The following is a 23,099-nucleotide window of genomic DNA, read 5'->3' as shown; positions in this document are numbered from 1 at the left end:
CTTCTATAAAAAACTTCATATGCCCGTGGGGCATAACTTACAACCCTTACCTTCAGACTCTGGAGGATTCTTTTAACCCCAAAGGCATTATTATGTGATCTTTGGACTATTTTTGAACAAATGGCTCTCTCAAAATTGTTATCGGATGCATTTACGGAAAATACATCTTAGGGCCCCCGATCACTTTTGACTCTTAAAAAGAGAATTAGAACATCTGATTTCCATTCAAACGAGCCTCCTCCGTAGCTTGTACGACCATACTTTCCATAAAAACCTTATATGCACTCGGGGCATAACTTACAACCCTTGCACTGAGGGCTGTGGGGTTGTCATCCTCAAAGACATAATTCCGAGACCTTTCAACTACACTGAAGGCTATCTCGGAATTTTGATTAGATGTGTTTTGGGAATTGATGGGCGGGAGGGGGGATTGTTGCCCTCCAATCAATTTGACTATTAAAAAAGGCCCTTTCAATTTCCATTCGAATGAGCCTTTTTTGAAGTTTTGTAAGACAACAAAAAGTCATTTTAAAATTTGTATCAGCGGCATTTCGGGAAAATACGAGGTATGGAGGGGGGTATCGGCCCTCTGATCACTTTGAATCCAGGGTACTAGAACTCCTGATTACTAATCCAATGAGCTCCCTCCAAAGTTCATACGACCGACATTTCTATAACAACAACCTTATATGACCCCAGGGCAAAATTTACGACCCTTGTCCTGAGGGCTGTGGGGGGGGGGGGTCGTTATCCTCAAAGACATAATTTTCGGACCTTTTAGCTACGCGGAACAAAACGGCTATCTCAAAATTTTGATTGGATGTGTTCGTCGAAATGGCGGACGTGATAGAAGGGTTAGTTGCCCTCCAATCACTTTCGACTATAAAAATGGGAACTATCCCCTTCAATTTTCAATCGAATGAGCCTTTTTTGAAGTTTCTATGACAACAAATGGCCATCTCAAAATTTCTGTTAGATGCATTTCAGGAAAATACGAGGTTTGGGAGGGGTATCCACCCTCCGATCACTCCATCTTAAAAAGGGCACAAGAACTTCTGATTGCCAATCCAATGAGCCCCCCTCCAAAGTTTGTACGATTACATTTTACTATACAAAGCATATATGACCCCGGTGCATAACTTACAACCCTTGCCCTGATTGGATGTTTTCTGGGAAATGGTGGCCGTGGGAGGGACTCAGTTGCTCTCCAATCACTTTCGACTATTAAAAAGGCCACTAGCCCTTTCAATTTCCAATTTAACGAACATTTTTCAAAGTTTCTAAGAGAATTCCTCGATACTAAGTGTTCTGGTCTAAAACAAACCAAAAAAATAAAATAGTGCATTGTGCCCACATCGCTCTTTACTTAGGCAGCACAATTGCGCTGCCTATGATAATTATATTAATTCCTGAAAATCTCAACACTTCAAGATACAGCTCCGTCCAATGTATTTAAGATACAGTATTGTGCAAAAATACAACATTTTTTTCAATTTTATAAATACAAAAAGAATGTTTATAATATATTTTGTTTTCAGTAAAGCGCATAATGCAATAAACTTTAGAACTTCTCCATACACATGGTTGTATTCTGATTAACTTCTACATCCCCCTCATTATTATCTGAAATTTTCAGCTTAATACGCTTAACTATTCTTAAGATTTTGCGGACATTGCATTTTGACAACCAGAATGCATAAGGTGTCTTTTTTAGTTCAACATCACAATCGATATTTTCCGAAAATAATTTTGGGAATTCCTTAAGTAAGAAGTACACAAGTAATTAAGTAAATAATCTCAGTACTTGTACTCTACTTAAGTGAAAGATTCCGAAAGTACTTAACATTTGTATTTAAGTAAAAACTAGAAGTACTTGAAGGTACCTTAGTACGCAAATACTTTCAGACAAGTGTTCAATTTTAATACAGATTTTATTGGGAAGACGCGCAGTTCAACACTTTTGAATCGTCTAAAAAGAGATTCTACTTTTTTGAAATAGCGCCCAGCAGCTGAAATTTAAACAAGGAAACCATGGAGTATGTGGAATTGGCTTTCGTTTTGAATACAGTTTTTTTATATTCATGGAAAAATAGATACAGAATGTGCCATTTCAGTTGTAAAGTATAGAAGGCTATGATTCGTGAATTTAGATAACTTCGAAGACCACACTGCCTTTCCATGACGAAAGTAAAACAGTTCAAAATAGGGATGATACCTTTTTATTGACAGTGAATTGATATAAAATATTTAACTGGATATTTCGAACACATATACAGTGTTCATCATCAGCAGTAAAACTAAAAAAGGTAAAACTTTACCTTTAAAGCAGTAAAACTTTTTTAGTTTTACTGCTGATGATGAACACTGTATATGTGTTCGAAATATCCAGTTAAATAAATTTATATCTATTCACTGTCAATAAAAAGGTATCATCCCTATTTTGAACTGTTTTACATTCGTGAATTTGAATTGACAGACGTCCTTGATTACCAACGTTTGGTCTGCTAACAGCAAAATCTTCTTGGGAAGGACTCCCCATTTGCTTGACGAAAATCTTTGGTGAAAATCTTTTGCTCTTGCATTTTCAAGGGCTAACGTTTTACTTACGACAAAATCCCACGTTTTACTTGCGACAAAATCGTACGTTTTACTTACGGCAAAATAGCTCAGCGACTGGATGATGTGGTTCCCTAGCGAGAGTAGAGATGTAGTTGTTGAATTCTTGATAGAAGAAGCAAGAAAGGTTGAAGATCTCAAAGCTGTTGACGAAGCTGGCAGAACTAACAAGAGCTAGCTACTTTTCTGGTGATAAATACTTTGACCATACTGACGAAAAAAACTACCAACAATTGCGACAAAATCGTGAACGCAACAAAAATACTGTGAAAGTGGAAATTCTTTTATATGTGGCTGAAGACTACCCAAGAGTAATAATTAGTCTAGAATAAAACTTAACTACATAATTTCTTCGTTTGCGGGAGCGACTGTTTTCGGTTGGTGGAAGAATTTCACCCCCCCCCCTTAAAAAAAACGGAACATGCTTGGAGACGCTATGAAAATTACTCTTTTGTAAGGGGCAAGCAAGAAATCCAATTGAATTGCTATGTAGCACTAAGAGATCCGCAGAATATCAGCAGATATTGTTTTGACTATCTAGCATATCTTAAACGAATCAAATTTCCATCATCTAAGAGTTCCTGTACCAGGCGATCGAAGTACAGAAGAGTTTCTATTGTCTTTGCAAGGTACCTTTTCGTTCAGATTTCTGAGAACAGGCATTTTACTTCTGAAAAGTAGCACATAGCATGATCACAGTCTATATGGTACCATCGCCATAGGAGTTCTAATAAATTAAATAAATAAAAAAAAACAAGTTTTTTTCAACTGAAAGTAAGGAGCAACATTAAAACTTGAATTACAATTATTTTTGAATTTAAGTTTTTCGTATTTTTCGCTTTCTTATTAAAAAAACCGTTTAATATATTTTCGTTTCAATTATAAATGGAAAACAGTGTGATTTGAGAGGTTATTTATAAAACAGACTGGTAAGTTCCAAGTCCTTACAAACTTCATACAACAGCTTTACACATGTCATTAAATGAATAAACGACTCCAGAGTCGTTGATGGCGCATAGGGCGTTGAACTAACGTTTCAGTTGCTGGGTTTTTGTGCCTATCGCCCAAACTTGTGGCAGCTGTAATGAAACCCTGGTATAAGGTTGCCAAGAAGAACATTCATCCATAGTACTACCCAGTGTACACTTGTTTTTGCCTCCGAAAATGTTGCAGTTGTTAACTTGAGCACCACTTACCGTTCTGAAAAACTCTTGTTGACACCTGCGAGCTTAGCGTGAGCTGCTGACGCTATTAGCGAAGTTCACAAAACTGAACTTATGGTTTAGGTCGACAAAATATTGATAAACCACGATAGAGAATCTAATTCTTTTCATTTTTCATGACACAAAATATAAACAGAAAAAGATTTATTTGAATAGTACAACAGAATAAAATTAGTTTCAAAAAGTTTTTTTTTACAAAGCGTAATCTATTTAATCTACTTTTGAATTTATAAACTAAAATTTTTTCATAAGCACCGAGTTTAAAGAAAAATCTCAAAGAAAACATATGAATTAAACTTGCATCTTTCTGCCATAATAAGAAAAAATAAATTTGTGCGACTAAACAAAAGCTAAACATAAAGCCCTTAGTGTACGAAAAAAAATAGAACATTTTGAAATATGGCAAAAAAAATATAAACAACTTTTTTTAGTTAAAAATCTGCACTAATAACCAGCCAATTCTGCAAATGTTGTGTCCATTTCATCAGCAATGTTTTTATATTTCTCTTTTTCGTTGACGAGCTCATCTATAGAAAAAAAAAAACATTTAATACAAAAAACAACAAAAGGAATAAAGCAGACAGCAGAAATAGAAGGACAGCATAAAGATAGAAATACGAACTTGTTTCATGCCATTTCTTTCCTAGGTGTAAGAATTGCCTGAAGAATGGATGACCGAAATACAATGGGAATGCTCAAAAACCCAGTAACCATTAGCTATTATTAATTATTTCGTTATCGTTATGAAAGTTTCAAATAAATTGAAATGGTAATTAAACACAGGGTGTTTTTCTACCGGTAAGCAATATCTATGAGTAATGTAAATGCGATTATAAATATATATTAATAATATATATATATATATATATATATATATATATATATATATATATATATATATATATATATATATATATATATATATATATATATATATATATATATACGAACCGGCAACCACTGCAAAATTCGGGAAACATAACTAATTCCATAGTTGGTAAACTTTAACGCCCTCACATATCAAAATATTGGGTTCCCATCGTAAAGTGGGTGCTCCTTCTATAGCTGCATTCGAACACGTAGGGTGTAGAATTTGTCAATTATACCAAAGCAAAACAAGGTGGGATCAATTTTTTTCCAATTATTTCATATAAAAAACGCGTTTAAGGAACAAATCTCCCTAAAACTAATACACCATTTCCGTCAATTTTCTCCAGTATTTGTCTCACGGATTAGGCAACTTCATAGCTAAATTGTGATTACTTCCGTAGAACGGTTGAACTCCGTTAAAACATGGCCTTCAGGGATTACTTTTCTAGAAGGGGGCTGCCCATATCAACTGGTCATAGGATAAACAACTTTTTAACCCAGTTTTACTAGATATCCTAGTCTTGGAATAAGGTAGTGAGTATTGACACCAGGAAGACTTTAGCCATTTGACTTTAAGCACACATTTCAACTATTTGAATCAAGCTGCAATTTTGAGATTAAAGCTTGCATCTGAATTAAAATTAATTTCTATTAATTAATTAAATTTAATTAAAATTAATTTAATTTTTTAAATTAAAATTAATAAAATTAATGAATTTTAATAAAATTAAAATTCTGAATTAAAATTAAAATTCTGAATTAAAATTATGAGAGAAGACATTGGAAAGGACGTTATCTTAATTTCAAGTTGCTACTTCACTCCCGACTTGCCCATTCCAGCCACAGTTGGTTTGACTTCAACCAAAGTTTGAAACAATTAACAAAACAACTTAAAAGTAAATGCATGTTTAGTTTTCTCCTTGAAACTGTTTATTACCCAAAGAAAGGAGATATTTAACAATATAATGAGTAATTGTTAACTTCAGCTCCAAGAACTCATTGTAAACTCAAATTGCAAAACATCGTAAACTCATGTCTGCGTTAAGCCACTAAAGGTTGGTACATTGGCAACCACCCCTTCTCCCTCCCACCCTGCCCAGAGCTACTGCTTTGGCCACCTCCAAAGAGACCCGTAAGCATGAACTATATTCCTAGTCTAACCTTGGGTACCCATCCTTTCTCTTACCATCTTCCCAACTGATTAAAAAAAAAATTCTAGAACTGGCAGAACCACTCTAGATGTTCTTCCAAAATACATGAAGAACCGAAGCCATTTTATGATGATTCATTACTTTGATTTCTTTTTCATAGAATATCTATTTTAACATTCACCATCTTTTTAACTGTCGTTACAGAGATAATATCACTTTCCATTTGCAAAGAAAGCAGAGAAGATAGCAAAAGGCAGCGAAGAGATTAAGCAGGGATGGTATCCTCTTATAGTTTAACCATCCCTTTGCTGAGGATATCCATTAAGGCATATGAAGCAGGGGGGGGGGAATCACGGGCGGAAAATAGGAGGACCTGTTAAAGCAGTCAAGTTTGTCAAAGTTTGGTACATAGTGGAATCTTGGATTTAATTGAAGCGGGATATTTTTAGGGAGGGGAGAAGGAGAGGGTGCCAAGGTTTGCTATATAGTAGAAAATATATTAACAACCTTTCCCCTCGTACTGTATTTGAGAATTATTAAAAAACTCAAAAATATAAATTTGTTTGATGTCTATGGAACTATTTGCTTAGTTTTCTCATTCTGCTTTTTTTTTGGAATTTTCCTATTGCTGCATCAATAGTAAAGTTAGAGTCATCCCCCCCCCGAAGTTTAAAAAGCCGCTAGTGCTCAAACTAAAATAACGATAACGACTTATTCCCTTCAGTTAGACCTTTTTATTTATAATAAGTAAGATTCTGACTTTGTCTTTCATTTTTGTGGCCCCTTTCAAAGAGAAATATTTTCTTTTTATGGCCTCTTTCAAAGAGGATTAATATAACCTCTGCTTCGACTTGTTTGTTGAACTATATTTGAGGCCTCCATTTCTTTCAGGAGGGGCTGTGTTTTCTAGACCGATCCATCTATTCACCTCAACCTCTCCGCCCCATGTTTGCTGGTGTATTATCATTTCTTATTTACGCCTTCCCATCATATGTACAGCAGCATCTATCGTCAGCTTGCTGTACGATTCCGTGCGTTCACAAATGTGTTAACTTCCACTTAACAAAATGTTGCAGAAGAATACCTCTTAACACCGTAAATCTCTCTTAACACCCTGCACCCCTTTGTGCTGAATAATTGAGTTTGTTACCACGCATTGAGTTGACTATATTTGTGCCGTACTTAATAAAGCACATATAATCTATCAACCCTATTTATTGCTGATTAGCATTTTAATTTAGCCGCCAGGGCCGAATCAAGGATTTTTTTTTTCGTGGTGCGGAGTTAAAAAGAACTTCTAAAAAGCACCAACATTTTATTTATATTTATTTTTGTTACGTTTTTACGACTCGTACAATTATTTCGGGAAAAGGGTTCAAGCTCCCCATCCCCCTGGATACGGCCTTGCAACCCGTTTATTGTACCTACATGAGTTTGGCTTTTAAGACATTTTGAGTCATTTCTAAAAGAAGTCTAACATTTCTGTTAAGGGACTCAGTTAATCTACTCTTCGACTTCCCCCCTAAGCCTGAGAGGTGTATTCCAAGAACACAGTTCATCTTTTTCGTTGTGAAATCGTTTCTAAGCAACTCGTTATTTAACTCAACAGTGACTTTAACATTTGATTTATAAGGAGGACAGATTGTTTATATGAAACAAAAACTTCCACAGAGACACAGCAAACTTAAGGGAAAAGACCTTCTGAACTTTTCCAAGGTTTCAGTGAATTATTAGGTTTTATTTCTCATCACTATTTCATTTTTATGTAAGATGAGAATTATGAGGTTTTGGATTGATTTTTTGATAGACTAACCAAAATGGTGGCCGGCGTTTACCCCCCGGCATTCCCTCCAGAAAATACCCCCGGAAAAAACAAGGACCCCCCACCCGCGCAAAATATCCACGAGAAAATATCACGATTTAGACTATGGTGATGGAAATCTTAACGAGGTTCAAGAAATCCTGTGAATTTGAATATGACAAAACATGAATTTTCAGGATCGCTATTAAGCAAAGGTACGTCTCTTTTTAGTAGTAAGGTTGAGACTACGTTTTTGGTTATCGGAAATGCTCGGAATTCATATTTTGCTACAAGACCGTTGATTTTTAGCATTAGCATTGATTTTAGCAGTTTTTATCATCGATTTTTGCATAAATCTAATCAAGATAGTAGTTATGATTCCTGGATCAGCTAGAAATGGCAATTTTTCTCACAAGCCTGTTTTTATTAAAAAACACATTCTTAAATTTTATCTATGGGCCGTGGTTCGTTCTTTACTATATCACAGCTACCGCTGCATTCATGATCCTGATAGATTAAGATCCGTCTATGTGGATGTCATAAAAATACATAATAATAATATCATAATTAAAATTATAAAATGATAATTAATAATATTCAAAATAAGAAGTAATGAGAATTGAAGGGGCTGATCAATGCCAAGGAGAAGATAGGAGATCATAGGTAGTGTTATCTGTATAGGTGATATCCTTAGTTTTCATCATGTTTTTCGTTTTCGATATTTGATTTATTGAAATCGATGTCTCAAATCTGATATAACACAGTTTTTGGTGAACGTAATAACCAACTATCTAATCATATGACTTCATGAGATATGATACGGAAAATATCGCAAAACAATACGACGTAGGCTAACGTCGTATTTTTTCTACGACCCAGGATAAGTTAAATCATTACGAGTCAATTCTTATGGAACTAGTTGTTGATTTGTTTTTAGTTTTTACGTAGATAATTCCGAAGACCATACTGCCTACCCATGACGATAAATATAAGTTCAAATAGGGATAAATCCTTTTAATAGACAGTGATAAATTTCACAAATTGGTCGAATATGCAGTGACCGTCATCGTGTATTACTACTGATGATGGTAACTGCATATATGACTGAGATATCCATGAGGCCTATTTTTTGGGAAATTTATCACTGACTTTTAAAAGGACTTGTCCGTATTTGAACTTTAATTTAGTTTTTACTTTATATCACTTTTGTTTATTTATTCTTTATTTTTTGTTTCTTGTTCATTTTGTTTTCCAGTTTGACCGCGTAAAAAAATTTGCCGCAGAATTTTTTTCCGGAAATTTTTACCACGGAATTAAGTCAACTAAGATAATTAAATTAATAAACACATTAAAACTAATTAAATTAACAAACAAATTAAATAGATTGAGTTATTTAAATAAAAATCGGCAATCCATTTTTTTTTTATACACATACTTGGTTACATTTTGCATAAACTTCAGAGGAACGACTAGGTTAGATTACTTATTTAAGATGAATAAATTAATTACAATAATAAGTACATTAAAGTAACAAACAAATTAAATAAATTCAGTTATATACATAAAAACCGGCAATCTTTTTTATGACTCGATAAACTACTCTGCAAGCCTGAAGTTTGTTTTCAATTCCCTTATCTTTTTCCTAATCTCTTTTAATATCTAGTTTTATACACGTCAACAGCAACATATTGTAATATTAGAAGTATCTTGCTTGAATATCAGCGATTCTCTTAACGGGTCCTCTAGGAATAGCGATGCTAACCCTAGAAGACTCCAAGAGACTTGCAAGTTGGAAAATTCCTTGGCTGAGCAAGAAACAGAAATAAGCTATATGTATTGGGAATATCCTTCGAATTATTAGCAAGTCAGTATCCAGGGGGAGAGGGATTACCGGGTTTGAACCCTGGTCTTACTCGTGAAAACGTAACAAAAACGCATGTAGACATATTTGTGATGCGTTTTTTAATGTTTTTATACCCCTCCCCCGAAAAAAATCCTGGCTATGCCCTTGATTATTAGCCCTGGGGAATTCTAGAATTTTCAATAGCTCAAAACAGAATCGTAGAGAATCTGTAGTTTTTGTTTCAAGACCATTACGCACATGCGCAACCCTTTCTGCATGTTCTCTCCTCTATATGAGCTATCAACTTCAGCAATAGTATTACAATTTGCTACGGCTTAAAATTATTTCCTGCTGAATTCAGCTTTCCTGCCCTTCCTCTAAAGAAAAAGCAAAACAGCCTCCAATCGTTTACCACGGTTTCAAAATTACCCTTCCAGATTTTTGAAAAATTAGGTAGCCAAATTGAAATTTTAATACCCAAATTGTCAGAAATTGGGCTAATCTGGCAATACTGCTTTGTTAATAAGACAAGCAAAACAGCTTGTAATCTTTTACCGGGGCTATAGCAACTCGTTCTGGGAGTATGAGAGGGGAAAAAAAACTCGAAGATTACAAGTAAAGTTTAGTTCCATATACAGAAAAATGCATATGACAAATAGTTAATACTTAATCTTTATATCGACGCCACAGCTTCATACAGAAGGAGAACTCTCCCTCTTTGAAGCATTCTACGAACCTCCTCGTTTTATGAGAAACACGTTAAAATATGCAGAATACTCAAGTACTTTGGTTTACAAAAACATATTTCTCTTCTGGAAAGAACCTTCTCCACCTCAGCAAAATCTTTCAATCCCTCTAACGTTTTTCTATAACGCTTATCCCTGTTTAACGTTTAAGTGACGTTTTTTGACGTGTCAATCTCTTTTGCACCTCATAAATATTAATAAGAAGGCCGAATGGACATAGATTTATTCGAATTTCTTTTTCTGGTTCCATTTTGACTATTGGCACTAACTAGTTTTATGGATCTTACAGTATTTACACAATCACCTATTTATGAACACATTCTGCATTTTTTTTTTTACTTAGATTCATGAACAATTTAAAAGAGTCTTGCAACTATATACTGCATTAGATGTTAATTTTCTATTAATTGCATAATATATATTATAAATTACGTTAATGTTATATGTGATTATGTTATATTTATTACTCGCCTCAAAATTTTCTCATTAACTGTCTTGATGAACCCGGGAACTAAAAGATTGTGACCTACGTTTTTTTTAAGTTTAAGATAACTTTTATTGAGACCTAATTTCTTGAGACTTTGAAAGTACCTTGCTTGTGATATTTTCGTAAATGATATGTGAAACAAAACCACCCTAGATTTTCAAAAATATTATTTTTGTGTCTACATTTTTAAAGATTGAAATATTATCATTCTGATCTAGAAAATCCATTGAAAATAATTACTCTATATTCATTACTAATTTTGTTTCCTTTTCCTGAAGGAACTAAGTTTTAACTGATTTTCAAAGAATTGTACAATTATAAATCATATCAGATATTAATCATCCATTGTAATTTATAATATACATTAAAAATGAATAACACATTACATTCATTACGACTTTTTTCCTCAAGGTTTTTTAATACATGTGTGCACGCGGGAATCGTGATATAAACTTACTGGCAGAGTCAAGATTTCCAGAATGTTACATACATCGAACTTTAATATTACAATTTCTTTAAAGTTTAACGTTTAGATATAATAAGGATTTACAGGATGATGCTTACATCAAACTTCAACATAAAAATTTCTTTAAAGTTTAACGTTTTCAAGATTGAATCAGGACTTCCAAAATTTTAATTACATCAAAATTTAACATTTCAGTTTATTTAACGTAGAATCAGGATTTCCAGAATGTTTTTTTTTACATCTAACTTCAATGTTACAGTATAAATATTTGACTAATCAGTCAAAAATTTTCTATGTGGATCTTAGAGAAATTTTTTTCTCTCTTCATGAGAGAATATTTATTCAAGTAGGCTTTAAGTTAATAATTCAACTTTCTCAAGTATATTTAGTTACATATTTGGGGTATAAAGACAGTTGCCAAGTGTACTACGCCATTCTAGCCTCTACCTATATAATCCAAACTACAGGCTACAGTATAGAAACTTTATCCTAGTGGAATATCATTTCCAAAATAGTGTTAAGTCCTGTACTAAAAACTAAAAATCTGAGAGATAGAAAGTTAACAGAAAACGAGAATTTATTAGGCCTCAAAAGACAGAGAAAATTGAAAATCTGATTTATGACACCATAATTTCAATAAGTACTAATCTGAGCTAGCTCAAAACGTATATTCCCGAAATTGACATATTTTATGGGGTCTTAAGGGTACAAAAATTTCATCAACCGGAGACCATAATTACAACAGAAATCTTTACACCCTTTCCCACCCTTCGTTAAACTGCCGCCAAGTCAGACTAACTACCACCAATTAAGAGTATCAAAATTCAAAATTACCCATCCAGATTTTTGAAAAATTTGGTAGCCAAATTAAAATTTTAATACCCAAATTGTCAAAAATTGGGCTAATCTGGCAATACTGCTTTGTTAATAAGACAGGCAACACAGATATTTACATTTGAAAATAAAGAGACACAAAACAAGTCCATAAATAAAAGATTGTTTAAGAAAGCTAATAGCCAGATAGTTCTGAGAAGGTTGTGTCCAATTCGTCGGAAATTGATTTGTATTTCTCCTTCTCGTGGACAAGTTCGTCTAAGGAAAAGAAAAAAAGCGATAGATAAGCAAAAGTAAATGATAATAGGAAAGCAACATGAAACATAAAAAACATAAAACATGACACAGATATTGATTTGTATTTCTCCTTCTTGTGGAAAAGCTCGTCTAAGGAAAAGAAAAAGCGATAGACAAGCAAAAGTAAATAATAAGAGAAAGCAACATAAAAAATTGAAACGGAAATTGATTTGTTTTTCTCATTTTCGTGAACAAGTTTATCGAAGGAAGAGAAAAAGCGATGGATAAGCAAAAGTAAAGAATAAGAGAGAAGCAACTTAAAAACATGAAAGAAATAGTAGACACAAAAGCATGAGCTTTATTTTTGAGACGAGTCATGTTGAGTCATAATTAAAGGGTTCAGCTTTGAAGTGGATAAAGTCTATTCATTTCATTTATTAATTCCACTTTACCAGGGAACTATCTATTCATTTCACTTATAAATTTTCGATACCTTAACTTATCTGAAATAGCATTCACCCGTGGATTTATTAACTAACTTCTAATTCTGACAGTAGGTCAAGGACATCAGATCCATTTATAATAGGATTTAGCTAAACTTATATAATGTGTTAAAGGAGAAAGGTATGTGTTAATTCAGTGAAAAAAACGACTGTTTTCCGACTTTAGTAATTCGGACAGTTAAGCACTTGAACGAGGCCTTGACCTTACCCATCCAATTTCCTAGGACAAACCGTATAGCCACAACAAAAAAGATAGATCCATGGACACGCAACATCGCAGTTAGCAAATGTAAGCCTTTGTCAACTCGAAAGTCAAGATCTAATTGCTAGTCTCAAGTAAACACCATTAATCAGGACTCACCAGAGAAATACCTCTAGCCTTTATAGTTTTTAGCACTTTAAATTCCTGACCCAGACATAGTGGCGGTTCTATCACAATTTGTTGAATATTTAGCTAGCCAATATTCCTGACCCAGGCATAGTGGCGGCCCTATCACAATTTGTTGAATATTTGGCTAGCCAATATTCCTCACCCAGGCATATTGGCTGCCCTGTCACAATTTTTTGAATATTTGGCTAGCCAAAATAAAGGCTAGCCAATCAGAGAGCTTCATTTTCAGTCCTTGTTTATCAGCCTAGTCGGAATAAAATCTCAGCTCCCATGATTTGAAGGCGATGCTCTACACATTCGGCTATGGCGAGGTAGAAAATTGAAATCGTCCAGGATTCGAACCTAGGATCTCTCTCACCCAAAGCGAGAACCATGCCACTAGAACAACGAAACACCTTAAGTCCTTGCTGTATAGGAAAAGATTGCGCTCGAATTTGCCACCAAACCCTGCGAAAGGACTCGGAATTGCATGGAGATTATGCGTTAGCACCTCCAGATAATCAAACAAGAAGGGGAGATATATGCGGAACCCTATGGTGAAATTGTGGATGGATTTTACTTAGCTTAACCCAGCCGATCAGAATGCTTTATAATCAATTCCTAACGGTTTCACCAAGTGGTTAGCCTTGAATTGCATAGAGATGGTGCATGGGCGTCTCTAAATCATCAAACAAGAGGTTAACATTTTTTATATGAGCTAGTTTAAACTAGCCAATCAGAATAGTCATATTATAAATGGGGCTAAAATGTGATGTTAAGTAACTCTCGGTATTAGCTCAAACTCATTGCGAACGACTAAATGTCGACGTATATGGACCTCATGGCCATTTCCAGGGGGTAGCCGGTTTCAACTCCTTCCCTTGAAAACTTAGTCCGTTTCGTACGAAAGTGAACAAGTTTTACACAGAGAAACCTTGTGAATCACAAATTTTTTTTTTTTTTTGTAAAACCCCTTCGATTTTTTTTGGGAATTCCCCTCTCGCGAATTATGTATACGGCCTCGGTCGACCTAGAACATATTGGTTCCCGGAACTAGTCTTGCTCTGTTCTAGTCAAGAATAGGAGACAAAACATTAGTTACTCAACTTCAGGAGCCTATACTGCAGAAGTCACGCCTTTCTTGACCATGATTCCCCTTAATACTGAATCCTCCAATTATGTTTAGCAAAAGAAAAAAATTGAGGCTTTTAGTGTGATAAATATCCGTTATATTTGAAAATTTCAGGTGTTTTTTAAGTAAAAAAAAAATGATTTTTTAAGTTATATTAACCAAAATTAAATTAAAAATTTAATATATATTGAAATTGAAAACAATACAAGTTTGCAAGGTTTGATTGGGTTAGGGCAAATAGAGACAATTTTTTTTGACATATCCACATTTCAACTGTGTCGAAGGAAAAATTTTACAGCTTTGAAAATCATCTATTATTGACTGTTTACAAAATGAAATAAAACATGTTTTTTAAGGATACAGTTACAAATCTAAAAATCAATAAATTTAAAAAAGATTATGACAGAGCTGAATGAAAACGAAGACGTTTATGGAATATAGGATTCTGCTAGATTAAGCTTATTTTTATACATTATACTGTAATACATTATTTATATATATATATATATATATATATATATATATATATATATATATATATATATATATATATATATATATATATATATATATATATATATATATACGTTGTATTTACATTGCCATATCATATTATACCAAAAAGTAAGAAATCACAATTATTCCGCATCACAATATTTTTTATTTCTTGTTCCAGTAAAATAAATTTGTGTTTTTACTAAATGTAAGTAATTTATTTTAATTTTAATTCATTATAACAATACTTTGTAAAATTAAATACCAGATCAGTAATGAAAACACTATAAAAAATACACAAAATTAAAGTTAGTCTACAAGGGAGCTAAAAATACCTCCCCAAAAAATCGAAACATTTCTATACTACCAGATTCTAAAAACACTAAAAAAAGCGACTATACTAAATAGGCAAAAATTCAAAAAGGCAAAAATTTGACATCAATAGCATGTTTTACGACATATGCATGTGATGTTATGCCCATAAGAGGATGAAGGCAAAGATAGACATAACAGATTTACACGAGACTTAAGACAAAATAAAATTGCTCGTAAAAAAAAAGAAAAGAAAAAAAAACCTCCAATCATATCATACGCCAATGCTGAAGATTATACTCAAATTACAGCAGTCAAACGCTACGTCTATCTTCATTATTCTGGTACTTTTTATGAATATGATTGCCACACAAAGTATTTAATAAATTATTTTACTTGATTAAAGCGGACTGATACGCAATAAATCAAAATATTAGGATACTGTGAAAAATCAGCCTAAAACCACGCAAAAATCAGCTGAATTGACGAATAAAACCACAGACAAAAGGTATATAATACGCAGGTTCAACTGGCCTATATCGCAGTTTTTGAGAACGTGGCTTAAAGCTATTCGTGATGATGGTACTGGTTTCACGAAAATCACATTTAATAAACAATATTTATTAAAGGACCATAAGACTAAAACTGATAATACGAAAACTTATGATGATTTAACAAGATTTTTTTTTAGTTTTCTTAAATTTAATTTGTGAAGATTTAATGCTTTGAATAAGCTATCTTTTAACAAGCAGCGTTAATCGTACTGTGTTCTGGATTGACATCGTTGCCATGTTTACTAAACAATCAGCTTACCCCGACGATCAGTTCATATTTGTTAATCAATATCTATTAATGGATCATAAGATTAAAACTAATAAAACGAAAATTTATTATTATTTAACAAAATATTTATAATTCTCTTAAATATCTTTTGTCAATTTTTTTTAATAAGCTTGCTTTTAATATGTAACATTCTTGAACACATTTTTGGAAGAAAACGAAGACAGACAAGAAAAAGCACCAAAATTATTCAGTGAAGCAATATTACCAAAACTTGCTTCAGTTGGACACCTGTATCACACACCATTGGTCTGTGACTATAACTTCGTCAAGCTTTAGAAGCTAATATAGACTTGTTTTTTTTTTCAACATTCACAGAAAATGTTTCATAGAAATTCACAGGTATATATGGATGATAATAACAACTGAAAGAGTCAGGTGAAATTGATTACCAAAATGAAATAATGGTGAAAATATACAAACAAAATGGATGTTTATATTGTTATCGATTACCCGAATGAAACAATCGGGGAATAAACCAAAAAATTCGTGGTTACTTCTATATTATTTTGTAAAAATTTTGAGATAGATACATTTGTAAGGACTCTTTTTTCAAGTACATTTTAATAGGATTCATGAAATTTAAAGAAATCTATAAAATCCTATTTTGTTCTTTTTAGGCAAAATTTATGCGAAATTTTTAAACGAAGTTTATGAATTGAAATACATCCTTTTATATGCGAATAAACAGGGTTAAAATGGTCAAAAATAGAATTTTGAAAGGTATAATAAAAAATGCCCCGCTCCAAACCCGGCATAGATACAGCCTATGCTGGGGGACTACCTCCAATGCTGAGACTGGGTAAAGGGTGATGCGGCTCTGTTTCCCATCCGAGGAATGCACTGGCATCGCGAGGTTATTGACTTTTGTTGGGCTAACTACCGGATAAGGTGTTTCTATTTACCAAGTGATGGAGCGATGTAAAAGACTAGCGGCAAATCAGATATTTAGGATTTAGAATTTAGGAATAGAAAAAAAAGATTATATTGATGCTAAAACTCGAAAAAAGTAGAGCTGATCAGTTTGGCAAATAAGAAAATTGTTGGACAAAAAAAAAAGAAAATATTATTCTGAGGCCAAACCAGTAAAACTTCAAAAAGCAGAGCTAACGAGTTTGGCAAAAAAATAAACTGTATGGGAAACAAAATAAGAAAAACTCTATTTTGATGCTAACACTCGGAAACTCCAAAAGGCAGAGCTTAACCAGTTTGGCATATAAAAAAAAACGTTTGGCAATAAAAAACTAAAAAAAAAAATTGTTCTGATGCTAAAATTCTAGAATTTCAAAAAGTAGAGCTAACCAGTTTGGCAACTCAATTATAGTCAACGCTGTTAATTTGGACTTGATTTCAAGCGCTTTTTTGGGTTGTCATTTTCACAACATGAAAAATCGAAAACTTCAAAAAATGAAGCTTATTAGCTTGACCTAAAAATTATAGTTTTGGCTTGAGAAGATTACTCTTATTTGGCTACTGGGCAATCATGTTCACACCAAAAACCGTAAGCAATCCGGAAACTAAATCTAGCTCATGCAACAGAAAGAAAGAAAAGAAGAAAACCGGACATGTCTATGAATATTTAATCTAGTATGCGGACATCTCGCTGAATGTAGCATCCAACTCGCCACAGATTGACTTGAAGCGCTCCTTCTCTGAGACAAGTTCGTCTGTTGAAAGGCAGCAGAAGAAGAAAATTAAAAATTTAAGAAACACCACTAAGAAATTATTAAAACACTGATGACAATGTTGACCAAATGAAACAAGGAAATGCGAAAAATTAGCTAAAAACTAGCCAAATTAGAATTTTACAGGCATTAATGCCGAGAAAAGGGGTCAATTTGGCATCAATGTAATTGAACGGTTAGTCACAAAAAAGATGAAATATAAACAACCTTTCAAACAGTATCGTTGACAGTGGGCGCTGACGAGACAGGGACAAGTGTAAGGAGGCAAGCAGCCTTTTTCTTTATATTCAATATTTTTTTTATTAAAAATACTATTTATATTTAAATATTTTATATTTAATTTAAAAAGAAGGGGACAGCTCAAGTTTGGTTCTTGCTAATTAATATATCATTAGTTTAACATAGTTTTTTTTATCTTTCATATGTCAAAGAGTAACTTAAGCAGTCCTACTAATATCTTGGATACCACGGGTGTCACTAATTTTGCTAAACTCTCCTAAGGCTAGCTAAAACTTTTCATATACTTATCTGATGTGTAATACCTAAGAGTTTAAAACTAAATAAAAAGTCTATAGAAAACTGCAAATAGAACTGGCTTTGACAAGCTATTATTGCAACTAATATCTGCTTCATCACTTAGCCACATGAGGCTAACACAGCTGTGTACACTACTCCTCCGCCTCGGTCTCTTCAAAGCTTCACTTTCTAACCCTTCCCATTAAGTTCGAATTTCCTCTAAATCCTATGTTAAAACCTCTTCCCACCTAGAGTTGCCACCCCCCCCAGTGATTTTATATGCCAAAAGAAAAAAAAATCAGCACACAAACACTAGATTATATAAGAAAATCACTAAGTCAACCAAAAATCACTAAAATCTAGTTTTTTTTTGTTTCATCAGTGAAACTCAGTTCCCATCCCATTCAGTGACGACCTGCTAATCGTTGGCCACCAGACGGATGGGTGGAATTATAATCCTTGGCAACCTGTTATCCTTCATCCATAAACGTGACCCAACCATTCTAACCTTTCGTCAATAATGGCCCAAGAAAGCGGAATTGGACCACATTTCCTCGTACAACTTATAGGGTAAGCCAAACGAGTAGCTAAAACCCTGAATTTGGAAGATAACCAATCTGGAAAACAGTAACAAGTATTCCTTGGCCTTTTAAAACGCCCACTTTACGGAGCCATAGTTGGCCACAGTCATTACTGTGGCTTCCAATAAACTTTGACGCACCACAGGTATCCCACTTTTGAAATACAAATGGATGCATAATAAATGATATTAAATATAAAAGGTGGTGGCCCTCAGGGAAATCTACACCCTCTAGGGAGAAAAACCCACGAATTAAACGGGTATTCAATTGCAGTAACACAAATTGACGCCACATAATACACTCTAGGATGGATCAGAAAAATAGGGAAGAGTCACGACCAGCAAAGTTAGAAAATTTTATGTGCCATATCTACATTTGCGCAACACTGCGGAGAGCGCTTCATCAAGGTAGAAATGAATGTCAGCAAAATCGTTTGAAAGATTGATTATATTTCTATGCTGATATTTATTATTTTTTTTAGAAACGAGACTAGATACCTTCATAGACGGACTGTAAGCTAAAAAACAAAAGAATGCTATTTGAAATATGTCACAGTTGTTTAAATTCAATTGCCGCTGTAAGTAACTTCAGAAAGGGTTTAACCACTTCATCAAAAAAGGCAGGGGGTTTGTGTTCCAATATGCAAAACATCACATTGCCAAATTTAATTGCCACTATTCGTCACTTTTGACAGAATTCAGCCACTTATGATGGAGGTTGGACGAGGTTATGGAGGGGGTAGTCTGAACCTGGTGATTATCAGGAGTTGGTAAGTAAGTGATCGGATTAACAACGCTTCTTGGCAAAGGTCCCTGCGTCGCCCCTGCAGTATGTTACTACAGCAAGGTTTGATCTCTGAGTCCCATTACCAAGGTAAGGTCAAACCCAATACCCCACTACAGGACATCAGGTCTAGGTGACATGATAATGTCTCAGTTTCAAAAATTCTGCCATGAAAAATATACTCTGCAAATACCTCATTTAAAAAAAACAAAAATCAGGAATGTCACAAAGTTATTAAAAAAGGAGGAACCAAATTCCACTGTAACTCAAGTCATAGCAAATTATTTTGGAAAAATACAATCGTTGTGAAGTTACTTTACTTTAGCAGCATTTATTAAAGGTCTTTTATAGCATAATAAACAACTGTGACATATAAAAAGAACTATCAACCAATTCCATTCCTCTATAATTCTATGCTCGAGACTCCTCACATAAAGCAAAGAAAAAAAATAGAGAAGTACATTAAATAGGAATTTAATAAGCTGCCATTTCTGTGAAGGTGTTGTCGACCTCGCCACAAATAGCTTTGTATCTTTCCTTCTCCAAAACAAGTTCGTCTGGAGAAAAGAAATAAAGAGAGATAGGGTTAAAGATGGAGAAAAAAGGAAAGAAAATCAATAGGAAAATTAGAAAATAGAAAAAGCAAAACAGTAAAACGAAATTGCAATAATAGTGGTGTAATAAGAATAGACTTATACAAAACTTGCCTAGAGCATCACCTTCTGAATTAAGAAACAAATGAACAAATTTACATGTTTTTTATACTTAATAATTATGTTGGTGACAAAAATCCATACACAGATGCATAGATAGTTCTATTTTTTTCTTTGGGGGGGGGGGGTCTCTCCAATGAGGTTTTCTTCGAAAAATAAGTAGGTCGAACTATTGTCATATCAAGCGGGTGAGGATCAACGTCAAATCCAGGGGGGTCACCAGGTTTGACCCCCTGGAAATTTTCGTTTGACCAGTAAAAGTAGGAAAATATATTTAAACCAATTATTGGTACGTTTTGTAAAGATTTTTTTTTACAGACCCACTCCCCGAACGAAAACCATGAATACGCTTTATGGGGGAGCTACCTGGTTTGAACTCAACCCCAGCCCGACTTTTTCCCCCGACTCTTTCACAAGTGGCAAAAATACATGTACTACGTGTAAAACACATACAATACATGTCCACGGGAAGACGATTTTGTAAGCCCCCTCCCTCGACTAAAATCCTGGTTACGACCCGGGGCTGAAAAGTCTGAGATTGACTATTTATTAGCACCCTCTTTGAACACAAAAAGATCCCAAAATTTTGCTACAATGAAAAATATAAAATGACATTTTTTTTTAGGTGTAACTTCTACTCGAGAGAAGAGAGCAGTAATATTTTAAACTTTTTTTGTAAAAGCGACATCGTCGATACTGCATCTGGAACCGGAAATAATCAAAATGGCGACATGTAGCAACGTCTTCATGTACCAAGGACATAAATCAGAAAATACAAATCCCCCTGGCTCCATCTTAGATTTATTACTCCTGAAATTTATTTTCTAAGATATTTCTTTTGTTGTTTCAAATCAGGAAATTTTTTAGGGCAGTATCACATTTTTTTCAGTGTTGCCACGTTATAACGTGACAAAAGATAAGTAAAATTAATTCGCAAATTTGACAATAATTTTCGTCTAAAAATCCAAACATTAACAATTTGTTGACCTCCAAAGAATAATAAACCATCAAAGGACAGCTACATACTCTTAGCTGTTTCGTGCCTTGAGTTTAATTTTTTAGCTTATTTTTTACACACTCTTATTTTCAAATTTGGGGCTCGATACTACTAAAAACAGCATAACTTTATATAGAGGACTTGAGTTAAAAATTGAAACTATCCTTAATTTATAAAAGGGGCGTGGTCGTGCAAGTTGCCACTTAACCATCAAACGGTCAGATTTAACTATCATAGTGCCGAGCAGACAACTGCATGGGCTCAAAAGGGCTCTATGAATAAACTAAATATATACATAACGTTGGAAGTTTCACTGAGGTTCTACAGCGATGTTTTGAGGTAATTATCATTTTTGAGGTGAGAAATTGAAGGATAAAAATAAGCTAAACATTCATTAAATAGTACATATTTATTAAATAAATTAATAAATATTGCCCTTAAAGTTATAAAGGTATAAGCTCGTAAGCAAATTTGGCATAAGAATTGTTAGGCCGAAAAAAAGCAAAACAGAAAAAAAACTCTAGCCTATGTTGGATAGTAACCAAACTTAACGACATATGTGATCATTCACTCAATGACTTACGTGAATAACCCCTATATACAAATATATATAGATTTTTACAGGGTTTCCCCAGTTTCAGGTAAGTACAACAGTAAGAATATACACAGAGGGACCCTCCCCGAAATCCCAAGTTCTGTACTATTTTTTCCCAAATTTTTTACAATTTTACAGGAAACTAAATTACATATGTAATTGAATTACATACTACGTAAATATAGATGGCAGTAACGTCTGCCCTCCATATTTGGGCTAAATTTTAGTAAGTCATTCTTAAAACCTTACAGTGGCAATCGCCAGTCCTTAAATTGGATCCTTATCTCCAATTATCAAACCCAAACGAAATTATATAGAGGTCCAACTGATATATTTTAGCACAGCGTTAAAGATAAAAAGGAAGCATGTGAGAGGATAAAAAGGAAAAATAAAAGGAAAATAAAAAGATAAAAAGGAAGCATAAGATAAAAAGGAAGCATATGAAGGATCAACAAGAAAAAGCAGATGAAAAGAGAATAGCTCAAATTATTGTCAACATTCTAACCACAAATAAGCTCAATTGTACACAATACTCATCAATAAAAGACACCAAATTTTGATGGAGGCCACACTTGTTTATGGTTACTGCTCCCTATGCAAATTTTATATTCAATTCCTCTGCAGTCCAACAACTTTAATGTTTCAATTTATTACACCTACCAAATTAAGTTTTTCAAATTTATTTTGTATTTTAGTTAGATTGAGAAATACCCTAACAACAGGGAAAATTAAATAAATTTTCCAATTGATTTGGAAGTTTTGATCATTCTGCAAAAAAAGTAAAAAATAATTTTATTATAATTCTATAATAAAAATAATATAATAAAAATAATATAATAAAAATAATTCTGGCTTGGTGAATAGATGCATCTTGGGCAAATGTGTCCAACGCTAAAAGTTTCTTCCCTTTCCGTCCAAACCAAAGCTGCAAATTTCAAAGTTACTGGCACTAGTGTAGACAAAACAACCCCATCTATCATTTGGCGATCCTTGACATTGCGATAGCATAGCAAAATCAGTCTAATTGTCAAAATAAGTGTAGTAATAAACATCTAATCTCAGTTTATGAGAAAACACAGTTACGAGCTGGAAAAATAACAAGCACAAGATGGCGTTGGTGACCTTTTTAAATTAGCGCCAGTATTCACTCTTAAAAGTGGTCCATACTCTTTGGCCAATTTATTGACAAATTGCATAACTAATAGGGATCATATACCTAAAAACAATATATAAACAGTTGACAAACGCCCCCTACAAACGCTACAAAAGAGGAGGCAGGGTTTTAACCCCAAAAAGAAGCATA

At 33.6% G+C, this 23,099-nt stretch overlaps 1 protein-coding gene across 36 annotated transcripts in view; it reads right to left on the bottom strand.

The window, feature by feature from the left end:
* Window positions 1-3,968: 3,968 nt before the first annotated feature.
* The window catches only part of LOC136035236 (tropomyosin Cha f 1.0101), a 107,950-nt gene continuing 88,819 nt past the window's right edge, over window positions 3,969-23,099 (bottom strand). For 11 of the 36 annotated variants that reach the window (XM_065716889.1, XM_065716882.1, XM_065716888.1 and 8 more), the window contains one exon: window positions 11,763-12,295. In XM_065716889.1, coding sequence (XP_065572961.1) covers window positions 12,213-12,295 — 83 coding nt within the window. In that variant the 3' untranslated portion in view covers window positions 11,763-12,212. Of the gene's footprint in view, window positions 4,367-11,762; window positions 12,296-17,491; window positions 17,594-19,952; window positions 20,049-23,099 lie in introns of those variants that run through there. The other 25 variants (XM_065716890.1, XM_065716884.1, XM_065716887.1 and 22 more) reach the window with 7 other exon arrangements.

This window comes from Artemia franciscana, chromosome 14 (genome assembly GCF_032884065.1).
Source record: "Artemia franciscana chromosome 14, ASM3288406v1, whole genome shotgun sequence".
NCBI classification, from domain to species: domain Eukaryota; kingdom Metazoa; phylum Arthropoda; class Branchiopoda; order Anostraca; family Artemiidae; genus Artemia; species Artemia franciscana.
The sequence above is the reverse complement of the archived record's forward strand: the minus strand, read 5'-3'. Positions and strand labels throughout refer to the sequence as shown.